Source organism: Bufo bufo, chromosome 8 (assembly GCF_905171765.1).
Source record: "Bufo bufo chromosome 8, aBufBuf1.1, whole genome shotgun sequence".
Classification (NCBI taxonomy): Eukaryota; Metazoa; Chordata; class Amphibia; order Anura; family Bufonidae; genus Bufo; species Bufo bufo.
Window position 1 is genome coordinate 99901613 of NC_053396.1, and position 23835 is coordinate 99925447.

The 23835-nt window shown below is 46.7% G+C and overlaps 1 protein-coding gene across 2 annotated transcripts in view; it reads left to right on the top strand.

Annotated features, from left to right (window-relative positions):
• Positions 1-23835, top strand: part of ATRX (ATRX chromatin remodeler) — a 255917-nt gene that overhangs the window by 23082 nt on the left and 209000 nt on the right. For both annotated transcript variants that reach the window (XM_040405241.1, XM_040405242.1), the window contains exons 2-5: positions 12079-12191; positions 12296-12345; positions 13841-13890; positions 14714-14835. In XM_040405241.1, the coding sequence (XP_040261175.1) occupies positions 12079-12191; positions 12296-12345; positions 13841-13890; positions 14714-14835 (335 nt within the window). The remainder of the gene's footprint in view (positions 1-12078; positions 12192-12295; positions 12346-13840; positions 13891-14713; positions 14836-23835) is intronic.

Below are 23835 nucleotides of genomic sequence, written 5' to 3' on the forward strand. Positions count from 1 at the left end.
TGCCAGCTGGAAGAAAGACATGAAGGCTTTTTCCACTTTCAGGAGGAAGTTGGACAAGGAAGTACTTAGTTGGGTTATCCAATCCTAAAAAAGCCCCCCCTTCCCCCCCATGCCAGGCCCCCCACACTGAATATTCTTACCTGGGTCCCTGCACCGCCGCTGCAGCTTTTCCCCGTGCGTGGATGAAAACATCCGGTGTCGGGTGGGGGAGCAACCAATGGCAGACGAGTAAGTATCTTCAGTGTAGGGCGGCTGGCATATTTTGGTGGGGGGCTTTTTATAGGATTGGATAACCCCTTTTACTTACAATTCCTCACCGTCCTCTGGTTCTCCCGGCCTGACTTTATTAACCCAGTTAAAGCTGTGATGTGACATCAGCAACATGTGACTGCTGCACCCAATCGCTGGCCTCTGCATTGCACCTGACAAGGCCAGTGACTGGCTGCTGCGGCCATGTGTTGCAGTGATGTCACCACTTCAGCAGAGTAAATAGAGCCCAGCCAGGAGAACGGGGCGCACTGTGGGACCTGTCAGGTGATTACTTAGGTGTTCAGGCAGATCCCTGGGGTTGTCGGTCTTCCTCATGAAACCAGACAACCCCTTTAATACGTTAGAAAAGAAATTGTGAAGTACTGGCATTGGTGGGACTTTAGGAAAAGAGGTATGGATTGAATAAGGCTCTACTTACACCAGCCACAACTCAATAGATTCTTGCAGTGATGGGCTACAATGCATTCTATACAAGGTATACCAATGCATTATAAAAGCCATCAAATAATTGCATTGTGATGTGTCCTTGCGGGACTGAAAAAATAAAATAAAACTTTTCCTATTTTTATTTTTATTTTTCATGAAAAACAAGCCCAGAACATTGGCTGAAAAATGAATAAGTTCTGTATTTTGGAAACTTTTTTTGTTTTGTAGTTTTGCTATGGTTATTTACCATTCTCATTCAAATGTTTGAAAATCCTCAGAATACATTATTCTTTTTTTTTTCCTAAGGCATATGAATGTGGTTTTTCAAAACTCCGCATTTAGGCCTTAGCGCCTCATGCACTTTCTGTGACATTTGCTGTGGCTTGTACATCTGTGACTTGGACCTTTTTTATACTCGCCTGTTAAATCCAGTGATCCCCACTGGTCCTTGTTCACTCTGTTTGTGATGCCTCGTCCGTACGTCCTTGTGATCCCTGCAACCAATGAATCACTGATGCTCATGGCCTTGTGCACTTAGTGCTAGCATCACTGCTGAGGCAAGTGTCATGTGGATGGATGGGCTTGTCATCGCTGCCTCGAAGTAAGCAGATCGACAAGGGCCAAAGGAGCAGAGAAGACTTAACAGGGATTTTATTTTTTATTCTCTGCTTTTAGACAATTTTTTTAAGGTGTGGATAAAGCATTTAAACAGGCAAACAAAAAAAAAAGTGTTGCCCATTCTTAACAGTTTTTAGGAAATACTCCTAAAGTGCATATAGTGCAGCTATAGGAGTTGTACAGAGGAGTTTCTTTTGTCGCTGGTTAGAATGCCCCGACCACCAATCAGTGGCTCACGTAAACGGTGCCAAGCCACTGCTGCCATATTTTATCGAAATCAAGATGACATCATTTACCGCTAAAATACATCTTTAGAGACCAGATGGACTAACAGTTCGCTGAGGGATCAGGTTCCATTGCCCATAGAAGTCTGGAGGAGGAGGCAGGGGCTGCCAGATAGGGTTAGAGGCGTTATTGTCTAGTTGTAATATATCTCCAGATATAAAATATATCCTAACTGGTAATTCTCTCCAAATCTAGTGTATGCTTAGCAAGTTAGAATATATTTTTCATATACATATTTATATTATATCTTTAGATATATTACACTAGTAAACTGCCGGGATCCATGACTGTAACCCACCAGACCCCAATTTAGCGAGTGGAGTCGATTAGGAGCAGCTTTTTGTTTTCCCTTTTTTATTTTGTTTTTAGAACAAAAGATAGAGAAAAAAGGCGCAGATATAAAAATAGTCCAAAACTCCCGAGTTCTGTATTTACAGCTATACTGCTGCATGCTACAGAGGTAGGCCATCAGAATGAAGACCTTTACCTGTAAAATATACTTTATACACTTGAGATTGCACGTCTGCTTTAATTCTGATTCGTGAACACGTATCTATTACTAGTGATGAATCATTATGTGATTGGTGTGATTTCCTCTGCATGGTGATGGCGCTTGTTAAGATCCCCATAATGTATTGTTGGCCGAACCCTCCGAGAGTGTGTATGGGGGCTCACGACTGATCCCTTTGTTCTCCCAGGAGATAAGCTGTCCCCAGAGTTTCTGGCAGACCCTTTCTTCTCTCTCCCTATTTTATACACATTTATCTGAACTGAATGTGTACGGTGGAGTCTGGAGAGAGAACTGGCGGCTGAATTAGGCTATTTTCACATCTGCCTTGTACTGTAAGGTTTTGAGATCCGGCACAGGTTGTCAAAGGGACAACGCCTAACTTTTGTCCCTATTCATTGTCAATGGGGACAAAACTGAACAAACCTTAACGGAGTACACCAGAATGCATTCTGTTCCGGTTTGTTGCTTTCCCATGCCGGACACACAACCGCTGCAAGTAGCATTTGTGTGTGCAGCATGGGAAACTGAACAAGCCGGATCCATCACCAAAAACCATGCAAGTCAATGGTGCCAGATCCATTTTTTTTTTTCCGGACATAGGTTTCTTCATTTTCAATGTAATACAACCAGATCTGTTCTGAATGGATGCAGCCGGTTGTATTAGGATGGAAGTGTTTATCGGTAACTTTGAGATCCCCTGCTGCTAATGTGAAAGTAGCCTTATCGTTCCCCTGACGGCTATCGAATGTGTATGGCAGACTTTATTTTGATGTTGCTTTTTTGAGTGTAAATCATCCTAATGCTTTTTGGAGCGTATTCTGTACTGAAATCTTCAAGACTATCCACATGTCTTAGTTTCCATCGGGTCCATGCACATGGATTTGACCCATTGATTGGGACCAAGTCCATGTTCTGATCCGTCATTTGTGTGAAGGAACTGCACACAGTGTGAACGTACACGTAGATTCTGAAGCTTCAATGTCTCGGAGAACCTGTCTGCTCTTCTAATCTTAGTAAATATGTGCTTTCCCATAAAAAATGCTGGTGCTGCTTTCTGAGATCTGTGACGTGCTATCCCTTTGTTAACCCCTTCATTTGAGCACGCACCATTCATAGCGGCTGCTGGGTGTGCTATACAGCTGACCGGTTTCAGAGATAACTTGGGGAGGACACTGCCTCTGATCTCTGCTTGGAACCCCTGCTGTAAAATCATGGGGTTTTGCTTGGTTGCTATGGCATACTTGGCTCTGCGCTACTGTGGTAGAAAACTGCCTGTTAAGCCCTGCTCAGGCAGGAATTGATAGGGCATAGTTACTATTGCAGTCTGAGAAATTCTCTATCGCATGGTACATCAAACGATTGCACGTTAAGTCCCCTAAGGAGGCTGAAGTGATATCCCAAATTCTACAGCAATAATCAAGCCCTCGCACAGCTCTGTAGATGGAAATACAAAAAAGGTATGGTTATCAGAACCTAGTGATGCAAAAATGTATTTAGATTTTTATTTAATTTTTTTATTTTTATAACCCGTTCCCGCTCTGTGGCATGCTATAATGTCATTGAGCGCTGGTACTTACCATACTTCTCTATGCCATAATAGTAAAGGCTTTATTACATAGGCAGATTTTTGTTAAGATGATCTTTATTGAGCGTTCGTAGTAACGCTCGTTCATTGGGTATTTGGGATCTTTTAACGTGTTTAAAAATAAAATGCAATAAAAAAAATCCTGGTTTGCCGGCTGCAGATCGTTCAGTGTTATAGGTGCTCTGCTGCCGGCAAACAATGACAGTATAGGGATGAGCAATGCATTAACGATCGCTCGTCCTTATACTGAGGAGGAGATCGTTGCTTGTAATAGCAACGGTCTCCTCCTCTAGTGAGCAGGAAATTGATGGGAGGGAGCGCTTCCCTTCTGACAATCATCTGTTCTCTCTACCCATGTAATGGGGCCTTAAGTCATGGCCAAAACTTTGTTATACAGCTTAGCTGATGTTGTCCAAAATGGTGTCATTAAAAATTACAATTTGCCCTTCATAAAAACCCTTGTACTATAATAGGACAGAGGCAGAGCGGTGGCGAGGATGTTATACACGGGAATAGAAAGCAGGTCTACATCCCCTTGAACCTAGGATTTGCATTTACATACAGCTTGCCAGAATGAATTGGGGGCATAAATGAACAAAGTGGGTATAGCTCTAAAAAAATTAAAATAAAAAAAAAACAAACAAACCACAATGATTGGGGGCCAGTAGGAATCTACAGTCATTACAGACCCTCTTTATGTGCAAATCCAAGAGCTATAACTTTTTTATTTTCCCGTTGATGTAGCTGTATGAGAGCTTGCTTTTAGTAGGACAAGTTGTAGTTTTTAATGGCACCGTTCTGAGGTACAAATAACCATTGATCAACTTTTATTAACCCTTTCTGGGGAGAAATGATAAACAGCATTACCTCCTTTGTCTTTTTACGATGTACATTTCATGACCTTTACTTTGTGTCATAAATAACATAATTTGGCTCTCCTGGTATTATTACTGCAGAACCAAATATATATCGTTTTTCTTTAACTTGTACCACTTTTGCATAAAAAAACACTTTATTAAAAAAAAAGACCCATAATTTTTTTCTTTCTACGGAGCTGTGTGAGGACTTGATTTTTGCAGGACAGCTCTTTATATTCATTGCTATTTTTGGGGTACAGAAGGCATTTTATTCTAAGGGGTTGAAAGGCTTGGATTGGCTGTTTTGCTGATCTGCACAGTAGACAGCTGCGCTCTTGGGTATTGGGGATCATTAAAGGGGTTCTGCAGTTTGTTTAAACTGATGATCTATCCTCTGGAGAGATCTATCCTCTGGACCCCCGCCGATCAGCTCCAGCAGCACCGCGGCCTTCTCACGGTTTACCGCTGGCCCAGTGATGTCACGACTAGTATCAACTTGCCTGGGCGGGGCTAAGCTCTGTTCACTTGCTGATGATCTATCCAGAGGATAGATCATCAGTTTAAACAAACTGCAGAACCCCTTTAATGGGTTAATAAAGTATTTATGCAACTTTTGTTGTCTAGTCACAAATTATGGAGCATGTCATACTTCTGGCATAATTTGCGATTATTTGTGCCTCTTATCATGCAGAAAAGGGCCTGGATCTTAGCAAGAGGGTGCTTTGCCAACCATGGCCCACTAAATTTACCAGTTTATGCAAGTTTCTGGCACATGGACTGCTGAAAGATACACCAAATTAATAGGCCTGTGTCTCTTAATAAATTTGGCACTTCTTGCTCCAGCGGTAAAGTTAGCAACTTTTCTTGCCGCTTGGCAAATTTTGAAAGTGATGAAGTTTTTTCTAAGTAGACATTATTTAGGTCACGTGGTTTATTAAAAGAATAGGTGGAAGCGATGCAAATGTTGATGCAAATCTGTGCTTGCTTATTGCAGGGTTTTGGTTTTCTGACAGTTTAAAATGCGGAAAATTAATGTAAGGGTTTGTGCAGTGCTGAGTATTGATCCTCGGGATACTACAATTGTCTCCCACATAACCTCCAAGGTTGTCTGCAGCACATCCCATTTATATGGGGCAATGTGCTGCTGCCAAAAAATGTATAATTTTTTTTTTTGCTGATATAAAAGATCCATTCAGCCAAAAAAGGGAAAATCTTTCTGGACAATCGGCCTGTATAAAAGGCCCCTAAGATTAGCGCAAGATAAATGTGTTTTTTGAGAACTTTCTCTCCGCATAGACATCAGTTGTGCATAGTTCGACAAAAAACACAATTTCTTGTTACTTTTGTGGAGTTTTTGGTTTAGTGTTCATGGCATGTTTTGGTGCTTTTTATTTAATTTTTTTCTCTTTCTACTCCACCCTTCCTTGATTGCGGACTGTAATTTTACAGGCTGTTATTTATCCCCTAAACTGCCAGAATATATACGTCATATATCAGATTGGTAGGGCTCCCGACTCCTGGTGCACGCATCGTTCAGCTGATTTAAGAGGTTGCCTTGTTTGGCCAAGCACTGTGGCCTCTCCATAGCATACCAAACGCAAAGCTGTACATAGTGTAGTGGCTGTACTTGGTATTGGATCATTTTTGGAGTATTTTTCTATTGATAGACTAGGCTTGAGTTCTAGCTGGGAAAATTCTCAAAAGCATTATACAGCCATTCTGGAAAAAAAACATAGTAACATAACCACCATGTATGTGGTATCTGTATATATCCACCGCAACGTCTACAAGCATATATGCCTAAAGCAGTTGTCAGTTGCAATTTTTTTATACTGTAGAGGGGCAGTTAAAATATAAAAAAATAAAAACTTAAAGGAGTTGTCCACCTTTTTAATATTGATCAGCTAATTCCTCGATAGGTCATCAATATCTAATCGGTGAGGGTCTGGCACCCCTATCGGTCTCTTGACTAGGAGCTTCGCTGCAGTATTCTGACCCTCTAGAATGGCGCCTTTGGCGTTCAGCTCCGTCTTCTGTTTCCGACGTAGGTGGCAGCTGCAAACAGTTGATCTGATATTGATGATCAATGGATATTTTGTTGCACCAATGTCGCGCGACAATTTTTATAATAGTCTAGTGTCGCAGCATGTCACCATAGACTATCAGTCGCGCGACACATGTCGCAGTGTGGTTGTGCTGTGTCGTGCTTGTGGAGCCCTTGCCTTAGGCTGCAACTACACTGCAACATGTGTCACACAACAATTTTTATAATGATATTCTATGCTGTCGCACCGCGACATGCTGCTACTGCGACACGACTAGCAAAAATCCATCCAAGAATAAAAATGGCGCATGACTTATGTTGCAGTATAGTTGTGCCCTATGTGTCGCGTGACTTATTGCCGAACAACACATTTTTTTCTTTCTTTTTCCTCCCCATATTGAGCTAACACCCAGGCTCCTTCCACTGATAAGAACCAGAATTATGGTGCTCTAACTCATTTTCTGATGAACTGAAGAAGATTCAGATGGTGTCCATAATACAGAAGCAATAAAGCACCCATATTATATCCCTCTGAAGGTGTTCTTGGTTAAAATAGTTTTCAAAGATTATTTAACTGATGACCTACACTCAGGACCCCCGCCGATCAGCTATTTGAGAAGGCACCGGCGCTCGCAGCAGTGCCGCTGCCTTCTCCATTTTTGGCTAGGCCATGTGATGTTGCGTCCATCTGTCACATGACCTAGGCAAAGCTGCTATCCAATCTACGGCCTGTGCTTGTGGAGCAGAGAGAAGGCCATGGTGCTACAGCAAGTACAGGTGCCTTCTTGAACAGCTGTTCAGTTTTAGTCTAGTGTCCGTAGGAGGCAGACATGACTTCAGCTTTTTTTTTTTTTTTGGCAGGTCTTGCAGCTTTTTTTTTTCTTCCTAATTTTATTATTTATTCATGGCCTGCTGCAGAATGGGACTCCATTGTGGATAACCACTTTAGTTTATTCTGAGTACCTCGCCAGTCCCCCATTACTCTGCCTTGTCCTCGGGCCCCAGATGCTCCGTTTTTCCCCTCCCTGAGCGTCACTTCTCAGGAGCCCCCCACACCTGTCTCCCGCGGTTCTGTCCCGCCGACGGCGCTTCTTTTCCGGCTGCTCCTTTCATCCTTCTCGCCCCTTTCCCTTGCTTCCCAGGCATTTTTCTTCGCCCCCTCCCCGCTTCTCTCGGCTCTTGGGAGGGGTCTCCATCCCCTCCTATCCCAGTTAAGCGCGGGCTTTTGCCTATGGGCGGAGTTTGCCTAGTTATTGCTTGACTTCTTTCTGGGCGTCCATCTTGCCAGCACTCCTGAGGGACGCTCTCCAGATCTCTCCTGCAGCCTTCCTGCACTCTTCTGCAGCTGCTGCAGCACCTCTTCGGGGACACAGCACCTGGGGTCTGGTACGACAGCCGCTGGCTGCTTTTCTTTTTTTCCGGCTCTCACTCAGCCCTTGTGTCCTTTTCCAGAGAACACTCCCATTCCCAGGCCCCCCCCCCTCAGGTTCGCCACGTATTATGCGTGCGTCCATTATAATAAAAAGTTGCTATGCGGTCAGCCTGAACCTGTTTGTGCGCAGTGCCTTGCCCTCACACCCTCTCAAGACGCCCTGACCACCCCTTCTGTTCCTTCTGAATGGGCTTCTTCCCTGTACCAAGCCATAGGGAACCTTGCCCGACTCTCCCAATCCATTGTTGAGTCGCTGGACTGCTTGCCTGCACAAATTGCAGCAGCCTCTGCCCCTCCCAGGGACTCCTCCGCGGATCGGGCACGCTCACGGTCAGACACCAGGTCCCGCAAACTACCTCGGGTTGTCACAACCATGTCCCGCTCCTCCTCGGCATCCTCGGGTCACTCCCAGGATATGTCTGAGGCTGGCGACGAATCCTCCCCTGCCGCCTCGGGGGACTCCTCTGACTCTGATTCCGGATCGGAGCAGAGCACCGCCCTGTGTGCGGCCATGCAGGATCTCCTCAGGGCAGTTAGGGACGCTATCCACGTCTAGGAAGACCCCCTCCTCGGCTCAGAAATCCGTATCATTGCGCCGTTCTAGGCGCCCCTTTGGTTTTCCCTAACCATGCGGATCTGGATGCACTCCTGGCGTCACCCGGATAGGCGTCTTCAACCCACCAAGAGTTAGGACGTCCTCTTTTCCGAGGAGTCCATTACTATGTGGTCTGTCCCTCCTCAGGTAGATCCACAAGTGGCCCGACTTGCTAAGGCCACCACCCTTCCTTTGGCCGACGCGGCTTCCTATCCTTCCCGCCTTTGCTGCGCCATGGGTGGCAAAGGCCTGTGTGTAATGGGCCAAACAGCTTGTTCGGTCCCTTCCTTTGGATTCTACTCAGGGGGAGCTCCATCTCCTTGCCTCTCATCTTCTCCAGGCATTCTGGTATCTTTGTCACACCTCCTGGAATCTGCACGCCGCTATAGCAGGGCGGTTGCTAACTCTGTGTTCATCCGCCACACGGTTTGGCTTTGTGCCTGAGCAGCGGATGCTGCCTCCAAAAAGGCGCTCATATCTCTCTCCAAAAAGGCGCTCGTATCTCTCTCCTTCCTAGGTGGTAGGCTTTTTGGAAAACGTTTGGAGGAGCTTATTTCTGAGGCCACGAGTGGGTAAAGTTCCCCCCTGCCCCAGAACCGTCCCCGCCGTCCTATGTCTGCATCGTGATCACAGCGTTTTCGGTCCTTTCAGGACTCCTCCTCCCATCAGGAGAAAAAGACTGTTCAACCTTCTTTCAATGCCAAGCCCTCCTGGCACGCCCGCTCTAAGACTTCCAAACCCCGGTCTGCAAAGCCGTTATCTGCATGATGGGTTTCCCCCGCTCGAGTCACCCCGATCGAGTGAGGGGTCGTTTGCTCTTTTTTCAGGTTTAATGGCGCTCAAGCGTGGATGACACTTGGGTTCTGAAGGTAGCTTCCTCCGGATACAAAATAGAATCCTCCGCCCTTCCCACGGGTCAGTTCTCCCAGTCTTCGCCTCCCGGGCGGCCGCTTTTTTTCAGGCCACTCATTCCCTTCACGCACATGGAGTGATTGTTACTGTCCAGACCTTGGAACATTTTCTGGGGTTTTTTACCTGAACCACTTCACTGTTCCCAATTAGGACCGTTCTCTTCGCCCCATTTTGATCTGAAGGCGCTAAATTTTTTCATCCGTGCCCATCACTTTCGCATGGAGTCCCTCAGGTCGGTGATTGCTTCCCTCGAGGTGGGCGAGTTTCTGTCATCCATTGACATCTGGGACGCTTATCTGCATGTCCCCGTAGCTCTGTCGCATCAGAGGTACCTTTGCTTTGCGGTAGGTTCTCTGCATTTTCAATTCGTGGCGTTGCCCTTCAGCCTGGCGTCTGCCCCGAGGGTCTTTACCAAGGTGTTGGCTCCCCTCTTCGCACTTCTCCGTGTCAGAGGAGTTGCAGTAATACAAGTGAACAGAGCTTAGCCCAGGCAAGTTGATACTAGTAGTGACGTCACTGGGCCACCGGTAAACAGTGAGAAGGCCGCGGCGCTGCTGGATTGCCGCTGCCTTCTCAAACAGCTGATGATCTATCCAGAGGCTAGATCATCAGTTTAACCAAAGTGCGGAACCCCTTTAATGGCAGTTTTCGTAGGTAAAATTGTGAGTGAGCCCTCTCCCTGGGATAAGAAGCAACCCGCACATGAATGGTCTCAGGATGCTTAATGCTGGCATGGCACAGGACTCGTGGTAGCGATCACCTATTAATCTCAGGACGATCGTTTTTCCAGACGTCCCAAACATAGAAAATAGCTTTCCTCCAGTCCTCTGCAGTCCAGTCCCTGTATGCCAGCTGTTTGCCGTGTACAATATACATTTTTAACATATGTAGATGATGGTCAAATATTAAATGGCCTCGGTTTCATTGTTTTTAAGAGTACAGGCTCTTGATGTATAGACTTGTGTAAGAGCTCTGTACACCTTTGATAAATTATCCTACTTACTTGTGAGTTTTAGGTGCAATAGTTTTTGTTTTGGTGCATCTTAAAAAAACCAAAACCTGTTTATCACAAGTTTACAAAAGCCCATGTAGACAACTGCAGCCATCAGGTTGTCTGCCTTCCTGTAATATATAGGTTTCAGGAGTGCACTTTTCAAGGCATATAATCCCATTATTATAATGATATATGATAGATATATATATTTTTTTATATAAATGTCCAGCTTAAAACCAGTTGTGTTGATTTTATGACGATGCATGTAACTTTAGTCCTAAGTGGTATGTGTGGACTGTGCAGTTTCTTTAGTTGCCTATGAAGGTGCCCATGTGTATAAAGTGCTGAGTGGTAGTTTGAAAAATGGGTATAGGGAGTTAGCATGATTTTTTTTTGTTTAATGTAGGCTTTATTTGTACTTGTGAATAACTCCCCAAAGTGGTGTTTGTCCAGTAAAAACCAAGAGCCCATTTTACTGTTGGTGAGATGAAAACTCTAAAATGTTTGTGTGAACCTGGAGGTTAATCACAAAAGAATCCCTTCCATTCATCCTAACCATTGCAAACAAATGTCGATGGGGGGAGAGAGAAAAACTGACTTAGTTACTCATAGCAACCCATCCAGTTCTGCCTTTCATTATTCAAAGGAGCTATGAAAAATGAAAGTTGTAACATAACTGGTTGCTATGGGCAATTAAGCCAGTTTTCCTTTCCACCAGTTTTGCTAAATCTCCCCCAGTGTGTTTGAAGTCTGTCCAGAGGACACAACTGCTCACTATGTACATCATGTAAGTGACCTGTCTCCATGAGCAGTTCACGCTCTCTCAGGCTAGTTCCTGCAGCGTATTCGTATTTTACTGCGTAATTACACTTGCCTTTTTTTATATTTTGTGGAGGAAGGAAAGTTACTTTAGGCAGTGTGATTTGTACCATGACCTTTTTCAAGCCGCTCTGTTATCCACCCAGTGGATTTATTGGGAAGTGCACTTTTCTGCCATTTTATTCCCTGAGCAAATCACAAAATGTCTGCTTAGATCTTCACTTGTGGCCATATTGTCCATGTATTAAAGGGAATCTGTCACCTGGATAGACAGCTGTCACCATTGCCATGTACAATAAACTACCTTCTTTCCTGCAGTGGTCTTCTTGAGTAGGCGTGCTTGGGCTCGAAATAAAGGCAGGCTGGGCACTGCGGGGGGGCATTACTGGGCTCAAGAGATGAAGAATAACGCCCCTCTGGGCAGCTTTGAGGTTCATTTGCATATCACAAAAAGCGCTTTTTTATCAAAATAAAACCATGAAGAGAAGAAAAAACCACTGCAGGAAAGAAGGTAGTTTATTGTACATGGCAATGGTGACAGCTTAATATGCTCAAACCAGGTGACAGATTCCCTTTAATAGAAATAGTATGCTGGCTGCTTTATAATTCATCAGTCGGTTTGTGCTGGGGATTAAAGTAAATGGCTAGTTTACTGTGCTCCATGTAATAGGTGTAGACTTTCATGGATATGGAAGTTAATTAAATATCTTTCTCCTTTCTCCTCTTTTAGTAAAAACAAGTTGAATACATTGGTGCAGAAGCTACATGAATTTTTAGCTCACTCCTCTGAAGAATCTGAGGACACAACTTCTCCTACAAGAGAATCTGAAGGCAAGAGTGCAGGTAAGGTGGAGACATCTGTTTAATGGTGGGCGCAATTACGTGCGGGGCGAATAAATGTTCCAAAACTAATGATACTTATTTTTTTTTCTTTTCTTTTTTTTCAGTCAGATCAAAGTCCAATTATAGATTGCATTCAATGGAGAACATGGAGGAGGTACAAAATAAACATTCTTATAATATTTTATGACGTTTCAGCTTTGCCAATATGGTAAAAGTATTATAAAAGCCATTGGATTTTTTTTTTAACCCGTTAATGCATAGTGCCATACATGTACGGAATTACGCATCAGCATTTGAATGGATCGGCCTGCTGCAGTGAGCCCGCTCCATATGCAGTGGGTGCTGGCTGTATCATACAGTAGGCACCTGGCCACAATGATGGGAAACGGCGATCCTGCCGAACCCCGCCATTTAACCCTTCAGATGCCGAGATAGGCGCTGATTGTGGCATCCCTCTGCCTTCCAATCGGAGCTCCCGCTGTGAAATTACAGGCTCTGATCAGTTAATATGGCCACCTGGACACTTCTGAACCCTTCCAGGCCTGCCATGGCCTAATGGGTCAGTGTTCAGTCCGTTTGCGATCCATTCTAAACTCTGACCACACCTTGATATGGAAATCCCTCACCTGAATGAGTGGTTAAACTGCCAGGGTTGGAGCCAGCTCTGATCCTGGCTGTTGCAGCAGTGTATCAGCTGTAGTTAAAGGGCTTGTGCCACTAAGGGTGGGTTCACATAAGTTTTCCCATCCCTTCAACGTATACAAAAAACATTTACATTAAACGGATGCCTCAGAATGATGCCATTACAGTGGCATCCGTTCACAATAGAGTTCCATCCATTGTGTAAAAAAAATTAAAATATACATGTGCTGCATTTTTGCATCTTTATTTTTTTATTTTTTTTTCTAAGGTATACGTCAAACGGAGGCCTAAAACGTGATGTGAACCCACCCTAATAGAAATGTATCCTGCCCAACAGATATCACGGTTATATCACTTTCCCCAAATAGCGCCATTTATCAAAACTGCCTTAATGTAAAGTTATTAGACTATCATTGTTCCCTGTGGCAAGTCTGTTTTGGTTTAGTTACGTCCTGTAATGGAGCCTTGTAATGTAGAACGCACATGCCCACAGCGCTTCTTCCCTTCCATAACCACTTCTGTCTGTCCACAACCCCTGACAAATGCTGCAGATGGCGCAAAAGCAGCTCCTGCACCAGCCCCATCCTGGCTCTGTACATTTGTTGTGCTTTGTATTAAGGCCCACCCACCTGTTCTGTTGTGCAGCAGGAGGGAAGAGGTTAAAAGATCATAAATTACATTTTGGCTTTTAACTGGCCTACCCCATGGGATGATGTTGAAATCTGGCTTTTTTTTTAGTTAGGCCTCATTCACACTGCAATATTCTGGTTAGCATTTTTAATGCCAAGAGTGGGATTATTTGGACATTTTACATGTTTTTGCACCTATTACTAGCTTTATTGGATTACAATTACTGATGTGAAATACTGACCAAAATACTCCTGTGTGAATAAGGCCTAACTGCAGGTTATTGCAGCAGTTTTGGCAAGTTTCTGTGCCCCCCAAATCAGGCCAAAGTTACATTGGCATGAAGTCACTGACAAATCTCGATGCTCAATCTGTTTCAGGGAAGTTCTTCTGAAAAAGCCAAATTTACGGGAACACCTCGCTCGAAAAGGTTGGTCCTTTTTTTTTTCTTTCTGTGAGACCTTTCTGCTGTATTAACTTGTCATTCCAGAATCTAATATTGTTGTATTTGTTTTTTTTGGATTGCTTTTTTGGTGTTTTGCTCTTATTTTTATACATTTCTGCTGCTCAAGATAGATAAGGTTGCTATGGACACAGTGATACCAATTATTTGTAGTTTATTCTATTTTTTAATCAACGCCCTATGGAAAGGAGACCATGAAAACTGAAGAAAGAACGGTTTGTCATGAACTCTATGGATTGTGTTTCTGCAGCCCAGCTTTGTCAGAACTTGGATGTGGATAATTTTTGTGCAATATCCCTAAATGTATCTATTTATTCTATTAAACACTGACTGACTACCGTAGACCAATTTCAGACCCGCGCGGCATGTGGGAGAGGGAATTTCTGTATTGAACTCTGCTCCTGTGACTGGACCGCACGGTATTATAAGGCTGTGTGTCTCTGCTCAACATCGACTGTAATCATTTCTACTAGCATAACATTGTCAGTACAAATCATTACGGTTGAGGTCAGGCAGAGATGCACAGCGTTATAAATCACCGGTCACTACGGGAAACTGTTCTCCCCACATACGCCCTTCGCTTCCTGGTAGTGACTATTTGCGATTCACAGAAAACGGATCTGCAGAATACATTGGTGTATGGTTGTGTGTGTGACCCTGATACAAATGAATGGGTCAGTGTGCGATCTGTAAAAGGAGCTGAATGCACACGGATGAAAAATATAGCTGTGTGCATGAGACATACGGGGTACTGGGATGATAGTACTTATCTGTATTTTTATTTTTCAAGGAAACCCATTTTTGTAACCAAGTATGTGGAATCTGATGAAGAACCAAAACCTGAAGAAATTATACTTGATGTGTCCAATGAAAACTCAGATCCTGAAGTTGATATGGAAAGCTTACCTTTAGGTATGCAATATAACAAACTGGTTATGGCAATTTGTGATAAAAAGAGAGAATTGTGATGGCACACTCGCACTTGCTTTAAATTAAAAAATATTTATTATTATTGGTTAAAATATTTGATTAAAATAAAAATGCTATTAATAAAATTATAAAAGGAAAATAATGGTAGGAATCTCCAAAAATTGCAAATAGTAAAGTGAGATGACATTTCTATTTTTATGGCAATTTGTACCACTGCTTTTCATTATTAATATTCAACCCCAAGTTCGTTTGACTCTTAAGAAAAAAAAGTTTTTTGCTTTTCTGATCTGAGCACTTGAAATGAACTGGGTGATTGGTTTTCATGAATCACATCCAGTCATTTCTTTTCTCTGTAAAGGGAATCTGTCTCCCCTATTTTGGACTGTTTGCTACAGTAATACATGCATAGTGCTTCAGATGAAGACTCCAGATCACTATTTTTATTTGCACTGGAATACACAGTGTGGGCTGCTGTGCTGTTCTAACATAGTGTAGAGGATTCACGTGCGCATGCGCAGCAGTCCTGACAATGTATGTAAATGCAGCACTGACAGCAGGGAAATGGGGAGCAGTAGAAAAAAAAAATGGTTATCTGGACATATTTTCAGTACTACTCATGTATTAATGCAGGAAATGGTTCAAAACCGGAGTGACAGATTCCCTTTAGGGAAAATCACCACAAAATACAGTGCAATCTGTCATGGCAGCATGTTAAGGTGGCCATACGCATTCTAAAGTTTATCAAAACTGATGATTTCAAACAAAATGTTCGTTCATCTGGTAAAATATAGCAAGTGCTACATGTATGGGTGCTTTTATGGGTTTGCGCACATTTTTGTGCAGTTTAAAAGGCCTATCAGTCTGTTTTGAACAGATGACCTATCTTCCGGAGAGGTCATAGTCATCTGATCAGTAGGGGTCCGACACCCATTATCCTGTGGATCAGCTGTTTCAGAAGGTGCCGCGGCAGTCTTAGCCCCTTAACGCAGAACGCTGTGCATATATACGGCGGGGGATGCATTGCCAGAATGCATTCCGCCATATATGCACGGCGGAATGATTGGGCGAGCACCGGAGCGGTGCGCGCCCGATCACTGCAGGGGTCAGGCAGTACCTGGTAGCCGTGCCCCTGCTGTATCCACCCACATTGCTGTTTACAGATGCCGGCGGATTAACCCCTTCTATGCCGCGCTGACCGCAACATAGAAGTGGTTTGCGGCAGGTGAAGCAACACATCGAGTCCCCGCGCTGCTGTGGCGGGGACCCGATGCGTGACAAGACAGCCAGATGCCGTGCAGAGGCTGCCTAATGCCCTGCATGGCATCTGGACCTGCCTTCTACGGGTACCCAGGAGATCCAGCCTCAGGCTGGGTCTCCTAGGCAATCTGTTTGTGTACTACTCACTGTAGTACATGAACAGGCAATGCATTACAATACAGATGTATTGTAATGCATTGCAGAGGGGATCAGACCCCCAAAAGTTGAAGTCCCAGAGTGGGACAGAAATAAAGTTAAAAAAAGTGTTTTGAATATAAAAAAATAGTTTCCAAGTAAAAAAAAAAAAACACTCCACTTTCCCCTGATTTTCTAAAAAAATTAAAAATAAAAACCGCACATATTGGGTATCGCCATGTCCGTAACGAACGGCTCTATAAATAATCACATGATCCACCCCGTCCGATAGACACCATAAAAAAAAAAAATCTTTGTCACCTTACATCACTAAAAGTGCAACACCAAGCGATCAAAAAGGCATATGCTCCCAAAAATAGTACCAATCTAACAGTTGCCTCATTCCGCAAAAAATGAGGCCCTACATAGGACAATCGCCCAAAAAATAAAAAGAGCTATGGCTCTCAGACTATGGAGACACTAAAACATGATTTTTTTAAAATTTTTAAATGCTTTTATTGTGTTAAATGTAAAAAAATAAAAAGTATACATATTGGGTATCGCCGCGTCCGTAAAAAATCTGCTCAATAAAAATACAACATGACCTAACCCCGTAAAAAAGAGTGCGTCTTATAGGGCGAAAAATACGGTAAAACGGTACATCACAAAAAGTGTAATGGCAAGCGATCAAAAAGTCATACACACCCCAAAATAGTGCCAATCAAACCGTCATCTCATCCCGAAAAAAAAATTAGCCCCTACACGTCTTGGCCAAAAAATTAATAAAACTATGGCTTTCAGAATGTGGAGACACTAAATAATCATTTTTTATTTTTTTTTAAATGCTTTGATTTCTAAAACTGAAACAAACAACCGAAAAAAGTAGTCATATTTGGTATTGTCGCGTCCGTGACAACCTGCTGTATAAAAATACCACATGATCTAACCTGTCAGATGAATGTTGTAAATAACAAAAAATAAAAACGGTGCCAAAACAGCTATTTCTTGTTACCTTGCCTCACAAAAAGTGTAATATAGAGCAACCAAAAATCATATGTTCCCTAAAATAGTACCAACAAAACTGCCACCCTATCCTGTAGTTTCTAAAATTGGGTCATTTTTTTGGAGTTTCTACTCTAGGGGTGCATCAGGGGGGCTTCAAATGGGACATGGTGCCAAAAAAGCAGTCCAGCAAAATCTGCCTTCCAAAAATCGTATGGCATTCCTTTCCTTCTGCGCCCTGCCGTGTGCCTGTACTAGAGTTGTTGCGATACCAAATTTTTGATTCGGTTTCGATACCATGAAAAAGTATTGCGATACTCGATACCATTCGATACCACGCGAAAAAAATAAACAAAAAAAGCCACGTGCATTCCTCATTTTTAAAAATGGCGAATCGCGCAGTTTTTATTTTATTTTTTCTGTTCCGGCATTCACCACCTAGATTTTTTTTTTATATTTTAATTGTTTGGACTTTTCTGACGTGGCGATGTAATATGTTTATTTATATATTTTATATGTGAAATTGGGAAAAGGGGGGTGATTTATACTTCATATTTTAGTGTTTTTTTTTTTTTCACTTTTTATTTAATAACTATTTCCCCCCTTAGGGGCTAGAACCTGGGATCTTTCATCCCTTTTCCTATTCACCCTGATAGATCTCTATCAGGGTGAATAGGACTCCACACTGTCCCTGCTGCTCTGTGCTTTGTGCACACAGCATCAGGGATGTTACCATGGCAACCAGGGCTTCCTGGCTGCCATGGTAACCGATCGGAGCCCCAGGCTTACACAGCTGGGGCTCCGATCAGAAGCTGCCACTGCACCACCAATGAGGGGGAGTGGAGAGGTCCCTGTGGCCACTGCCACCAATGATTTTAATACTGGAGGGCTGAGAGGGGCCGGCGCACTGTGCCACCAATGATTTTAATGGGATGGGGGGATTGAGGGGGGGGGGGGGGCACACTGCACCACCAATGATTTTACCCCTTTATACAGGAGGCGGGTACTAGCAGATCAGCGGCAGTTAACTGCCGCTGATCGCAGCTCCCTGTCAGGGGCAGGGTGCCGGCAATGCGATTCTGCTGCCGGCACCCGCCTCCTGTATGTGTTAAAGACTGACTACTGTATATGAGTCCAGACTTTCACTATTAGGCCACACAGAGCGGCGCCCAGCGATGTCTCAGCACTCACCATTTAGTCCTGGGCGCCGCTCCGTTCGCCCGCAGTGCCCCATTACTGTCTCCTCTCCTGCTCCACATGCTGCTGATTACTATCGGAGCGATGGGAGGAGACATCAGCTTCACTAGTGGGCGTTCCTTCTCCCTGGCTGTAGCGCTGTCCAATCGCAGCGCAGGAAGAAGGAACGCCCACTAGTGAAGCTGATGTCTCCTCCCATCGCTCCGATAGTAATCCTATCATTGGTGGCGCAGTGCGCCCGCCCCTCCTCCGCCCCTCTCTTCTCATTGCCGCCCCTCCTCCGCCCCTCTCTTCTCATTGCCGCCCCTCCTCCACCCCCTCTCTTCTCATTGCCACCCCTCTCTTCTCATTGGTGGCAGCGGCAGCAGCACAGGGGGAGGGAGGACAGCTTCCTTCTCCCCGTGCTGCTGAGAGAGAACATGAGCGCGCCGATAGCAGCGCGCTCATGTTCAGAGATACTAGACTGCGCAGAAGCGCAGCCCAGTATCGAAAAAACGGAAATCCCGGTATCGTATCGATACCGGGACAAAAGTATCGATTGGGTATCGAAATTTCGATACCCGCAACAACCCTAGCCTGTACAGCAGTTTACAACCTTATATGGGGTGTTTCTGTAAACTACAGAATCAGGGCCATAAATATTGAGTTTTGTTTGGCTGTTAACCCTTGCTTTGTAACTGGGAAAAAAAATTATTAAAATGGAAAATCTGCCAAAAAAGTGAAATTTTAAAATTTTATCTCTATTTCTCGCTCATATCATTGGGGGACACAGGACCGTGGGTATAGCTTGCTGCTGCCACTAGGAGGCGACACTAGGCTGAAAGCTGTTAGCTCCTCCCCTGCAGGCTATACCCCCTCCAGCCTGGAGAGAGCATATCAGTTTTTAGCTTAGTGTCGTAGGAGGCAGACCTCCCTGCTTTGCAGGGTGGCGTTTTTATTTTTATCTTTAATTCACAGACTACTGGAAGGGGGCACAGGGTCGCCTGCGTCCCTGTATCCCCGGGAGGCTGGCCGGTGTATCTAAGTCACCGCCTTGCCTCCCCCAAGAAGGCAAAGTGGACCAGGGCAGCCTCGCTCCCCTGCTTCCCCCCAGCAAGAGGGCCACCCTCTCTTCAGCCCTTCTCTGCCCGGACCCCTGTTGCATGGTGCCAGCGGTCATAGGGTGGCCCTGCTGGTGTTGCATCATAGGGTGAAGAACACAGATGAAGACAGGTAAGTAATCTGCTTCATCCCCCTAGCTGCAGGAGAACCTCCTCCATCTTTCACCCCCCCCCCCCCCCCCTCCCCACCCGTCCGTCAGCCCGATCTCCAGCCTCACTGCTCTCGCCGCACGGCCGCTCTGCGGCATATCGGGTCTATTAGAGGCGGCGGCATAGCACACATTACCTTTTAGCCGCAGCGGTTCCAGTACCGCTGCGGTCAGGGCCGGACATGGGGAACATAGGCATTCTGACCTCACTTCAGCATTAGGCTGCCGTTCCCGGGCTGGAGGGGGCGTGGCTTGCCGTTCCCGGGCTGGAGGGGGCGTGGCTTGCCGGTCCCGGGCTGGAGGGGGCGTGGCTTGCCGGTCCCGGGCTGGAGGGGGCGTGGCTTGCCGTTCCCGGGCTGGAGGGGGCGTGGCTTGCCGTTCCCGGGCTGGAGGGGGCGTGGCTTGCCGTTCCCGGGCTGGAGGGGGCGTGGCTTGCCGTTCCCGGGCTGGAGGGGGCGTGGCTTATTCTCCCACCCTGATTCAGCTTCCTGATTCTTCCTCTGCACTGCGTGGGTAGGATACAGGACCTGGGACCTCCATACTGGTAGGCAATCGATACCCCCATCCAGCAGGAGATTTGACCATGTCTGACCCGGCCACTGACCCCCACCAGGCACCCTGTAGGACCACTTACTATGCCTGCTCCTTATGTTCGGAGAAATTCCCTCGTGGTCAGTCACTATCACTGTGCTCTGCATGTCAGAAACCTGCACAGAGCCATCCCCCTAGGGCACAACAGCCCACAGAAGCCCTGGAGCGGCCTGTCCAGGGAGAACCAGACTGGGCAAGGTCCCTGTCACGGGCAGAGGAAGACCTCTCCAAAATCTCCCATTACACAACGATTTTTCTATCGTTGTCACGAAGGCTTGGGACCAGCCAGGTTTGCGTTTCATTATTCCGAAACGCCTAGACCTACTCTACCCTTTTCCACGCGAGTCCGTGGACAAATGGTCCTCCTCACCAAAGGTGGACCCACCGGTTGCTAGCTTGGCAAAATTCACTACCATCCCGGTGGCGGATGGCTCGTCCCTCCAGGATCCAGTGGATCGCCGCATAGTCACTCTCTAAGTCGATCTTTACGGCGAGCGGTTCGGCATTGCGGCCGATTTTCGCCTCTGTCTGGGTAGCCAAAGCAGTTTCGGAGTGGTCCTTCCGTTTGAACCAGGACATAGCGTCCGACCTCCCTCCCGCTGAACTTCAATCGTCAGCGCTCCAAATTTCTCAGGCAGGGAAATATCTCTGTGAAGCGGCTCTGGATGCTGGGACTATGATCGCCCGTTCCTCAGCTCTCGCCACTTCCATCCGCCGGGAGTTGTGGCTCAAGGCCTGGAAAGCAGATTCCTCATCTAAGCGCTCCCTGTTGAGGCTTCCGTTCTCGGGGTCTCGGCTATTTGGGTCCAAATTAGATGAGATTATTTCGGAGGCTACGGGTGGAAAAAGCACCCATCTGCCCCAACCCAGGGCAAAGCGGCCTTTTCAGTCCAGAACTTCATCTTCTCGCTTTCAGTCCTTTCGCCGCTTTTCGGGCACCCGTTCAGCACCCACCTCAGCGGCGGGGCCGCCCAATCAGGATCGGCGGAAAGGACCGTCCTTTAAGCCCCAGCAGGCCTGGCGTCCGCGGCCTCAGCAGCCTCGCACAACCCCAGGTAAGCAGCCTTCAGCATGAAGGTTTGTCCCCACCCTCACAGGTGGGGGGGCGTCTTCTCCTGTTTCAGGAGATTTGGCACGCCCATATTCCGGACGCATGGGCGCTCGAGGTTGTCTCCTCGGGCTACAAAATAGAGTTCAGGTCTCTTCCCCCCAACCGCTTCTTCCTCTCCCAGCCCTCCAGGGATCCCATCCGGGCCGCGGCTCTTTTGCATGCCGTCCAGTCACTTCTCTCACGGGGAGTGATTTCCCCTGTTCCCTTGGAGGAGCGGTTTACGGGTTTTTATTCCAACCTGTTTGTGGTCCCCAAAAAGGAGGGCGATGTGAGGCCAGTGCTGGACCTAAAACTGTTGAACCGTTATCTGCGGGTTCAAAGGTTCAGGATGGAGTCCCTCCGTTCCGTGGTTGCTTCACTGGTGAAAGGGGAGCACATGGTGTCCTTAGACATCCAGGATGCATATCTCCACATCCCCATCGCCACAGCCCACCAACGGTTCCTTCGATTTGCCATCCAGGCAGCTCATTACCAGTTCGTCGCTCTGCCAGTCGGTCTGGCGACGGCTCCGCGAGTATTTACAAAAGTTCTTGCCCCGCTTCTGGGGATTCTGCGGTCCAGAGGCATTACTCTTCTCCCGTATCTGGACGACATCTTAATCAAGGCACCTACAGCGGCTCAATGCGAAGAGAGTCTTCAGATTACGATGAGCACTCTCACTCGCTTCGGGTGGATAATCAACCTGAGGAAGTCATGCCTGTCTCCCACCACTCAGATCAGATTCCTGGGCATGACACTGGACTCCGAGGCTGCCGTGGTGCGTCTACCACTGGACAAGAGATCGGACATTCAGAGGACGGTGCGTCTGCTCATTCAGCGCCGCAGGGTGTCTATTCGCAGCTGCATGCGAGTACTGGGCCTGATGGTGGCCTCCTTCGAGGCGATTCCATTCGCCCAGTTCCACACCAGGGATTTTCAGAGGCTCATTTTGTCCTCCTGGGACAAGTCCCGGGATTCTCTGGACCTCAGGATCTCTCTGTCCCACCCAGTGCGCGCGGCTCTTGGCTGGTGGATGGTACCGGACCACCTGTCCTCGGGGAAGTCCTTCCTTCCAGTGTCATGGACGGTGGTCACGACTGACGCCAGCCTCAGCGGCTGGGGAGGGGTCTTCGGTACCCGGACAGCCCAAGGCGTTTGGTCTCCGTCGGAGTCCAAACTACCTATCAATATACTGGAGCTCCGGGCCATCTACCTCTCCCTCTGCCATTGGACCCCCTACTTGAAGGGCTGTCCGGTCAGGATACAGTCGGACAACGCTACAGCGGTTGCCTATATCAACCACCAAGGGGGGACTCGCAGCGGGACGGTGATGAACGAGGCCGCAAGGATTCTGCAGTGGGCGGAAGCCCATGTTCCGGTGATCTCGGCTATATTCATCCCGGGTGTGGACAATTGGACAGCGGACTTCCTCAGCCGAACGACGGTGGACTCGGGGGAGTGGTCTCTCCATCCGGAGGTGTTCGAGGACCTTTGTCTCCGGTGGGGACGCCCAGAAGTGGATCTGATGGCGTCCAGGCTAAATCACAAACTCCCGTGCTTTCTGTCTCGCGCAAGAGATCCGATGGCGTACGACGTGGACGCCCTCGTGGCTCCGTGGGACAACTTTACGTTTCTGTACGTGTTCCCTCCGTTACTGCTCCTACCTCGGATCCTACGCAGAATCAGGATGGAGGGCATTCAAACGCTTCTGATCGCCCCAGACTGGCCTCGTCGAGCTTGGTACTCAGAGCTCATTCTTGTTCTGGGAGACGTGCCGTGGCCCCTTCCACTCAGGCCCGACCTGCTCTCACAGGGCCCAGTCTTCCACCAGGGTTTAAATACGCTACGTTTAACGGCGTGGCTATTGAAACCTTCCTGTTGAAGCAAAGAGGTTTCTCCGATGCGGTTGTTCGCACGATGATTAGGGCTAGGAAGCCCTCCTCCGCCAAGATCTATTATCGGACGTGGAAATCTTTCCTCAAATTCTGTGAGGACAGGGATCTTCCTCCCAGGCAGTTTTCCCTCCCTACGGTGCTGGCTTTCCTTCAGGCGGGTTTAGAGCTGGGACTAGCTCTGAGTTCGCTGAAAGGTCAGGTTTCTGCTCTTTCCATTTTTTTCCAGCGTACACTGGCGGTGTTAGGTCCGGTAAAGACTTTCATACAGGGAGTGGCTCACACCGCAGTCCCTTATCGGCCACCGTTGCATTCCTGGGACCTGAATCTGGTGCTGGTAGCGCTCCAGTCCGAGCCATTTGAACCTCTGCGATCAGTCTCCCTTCGCATGCTTTCATGGAAGGTTGCGTTTCTGGTTGCAATTACCTCCATCCGGCGGGTGTCGGAACTGGCGGCTCTCTCGTCCAAAGAGCCCTTCTTGGTGTTTCATCAAGACAAGGTAGTACTCCGGACAGTGCCGTCCTTCCTGCCGAAGGTGGTGTCGGTGTTTCATGTTAATGAGGACATTG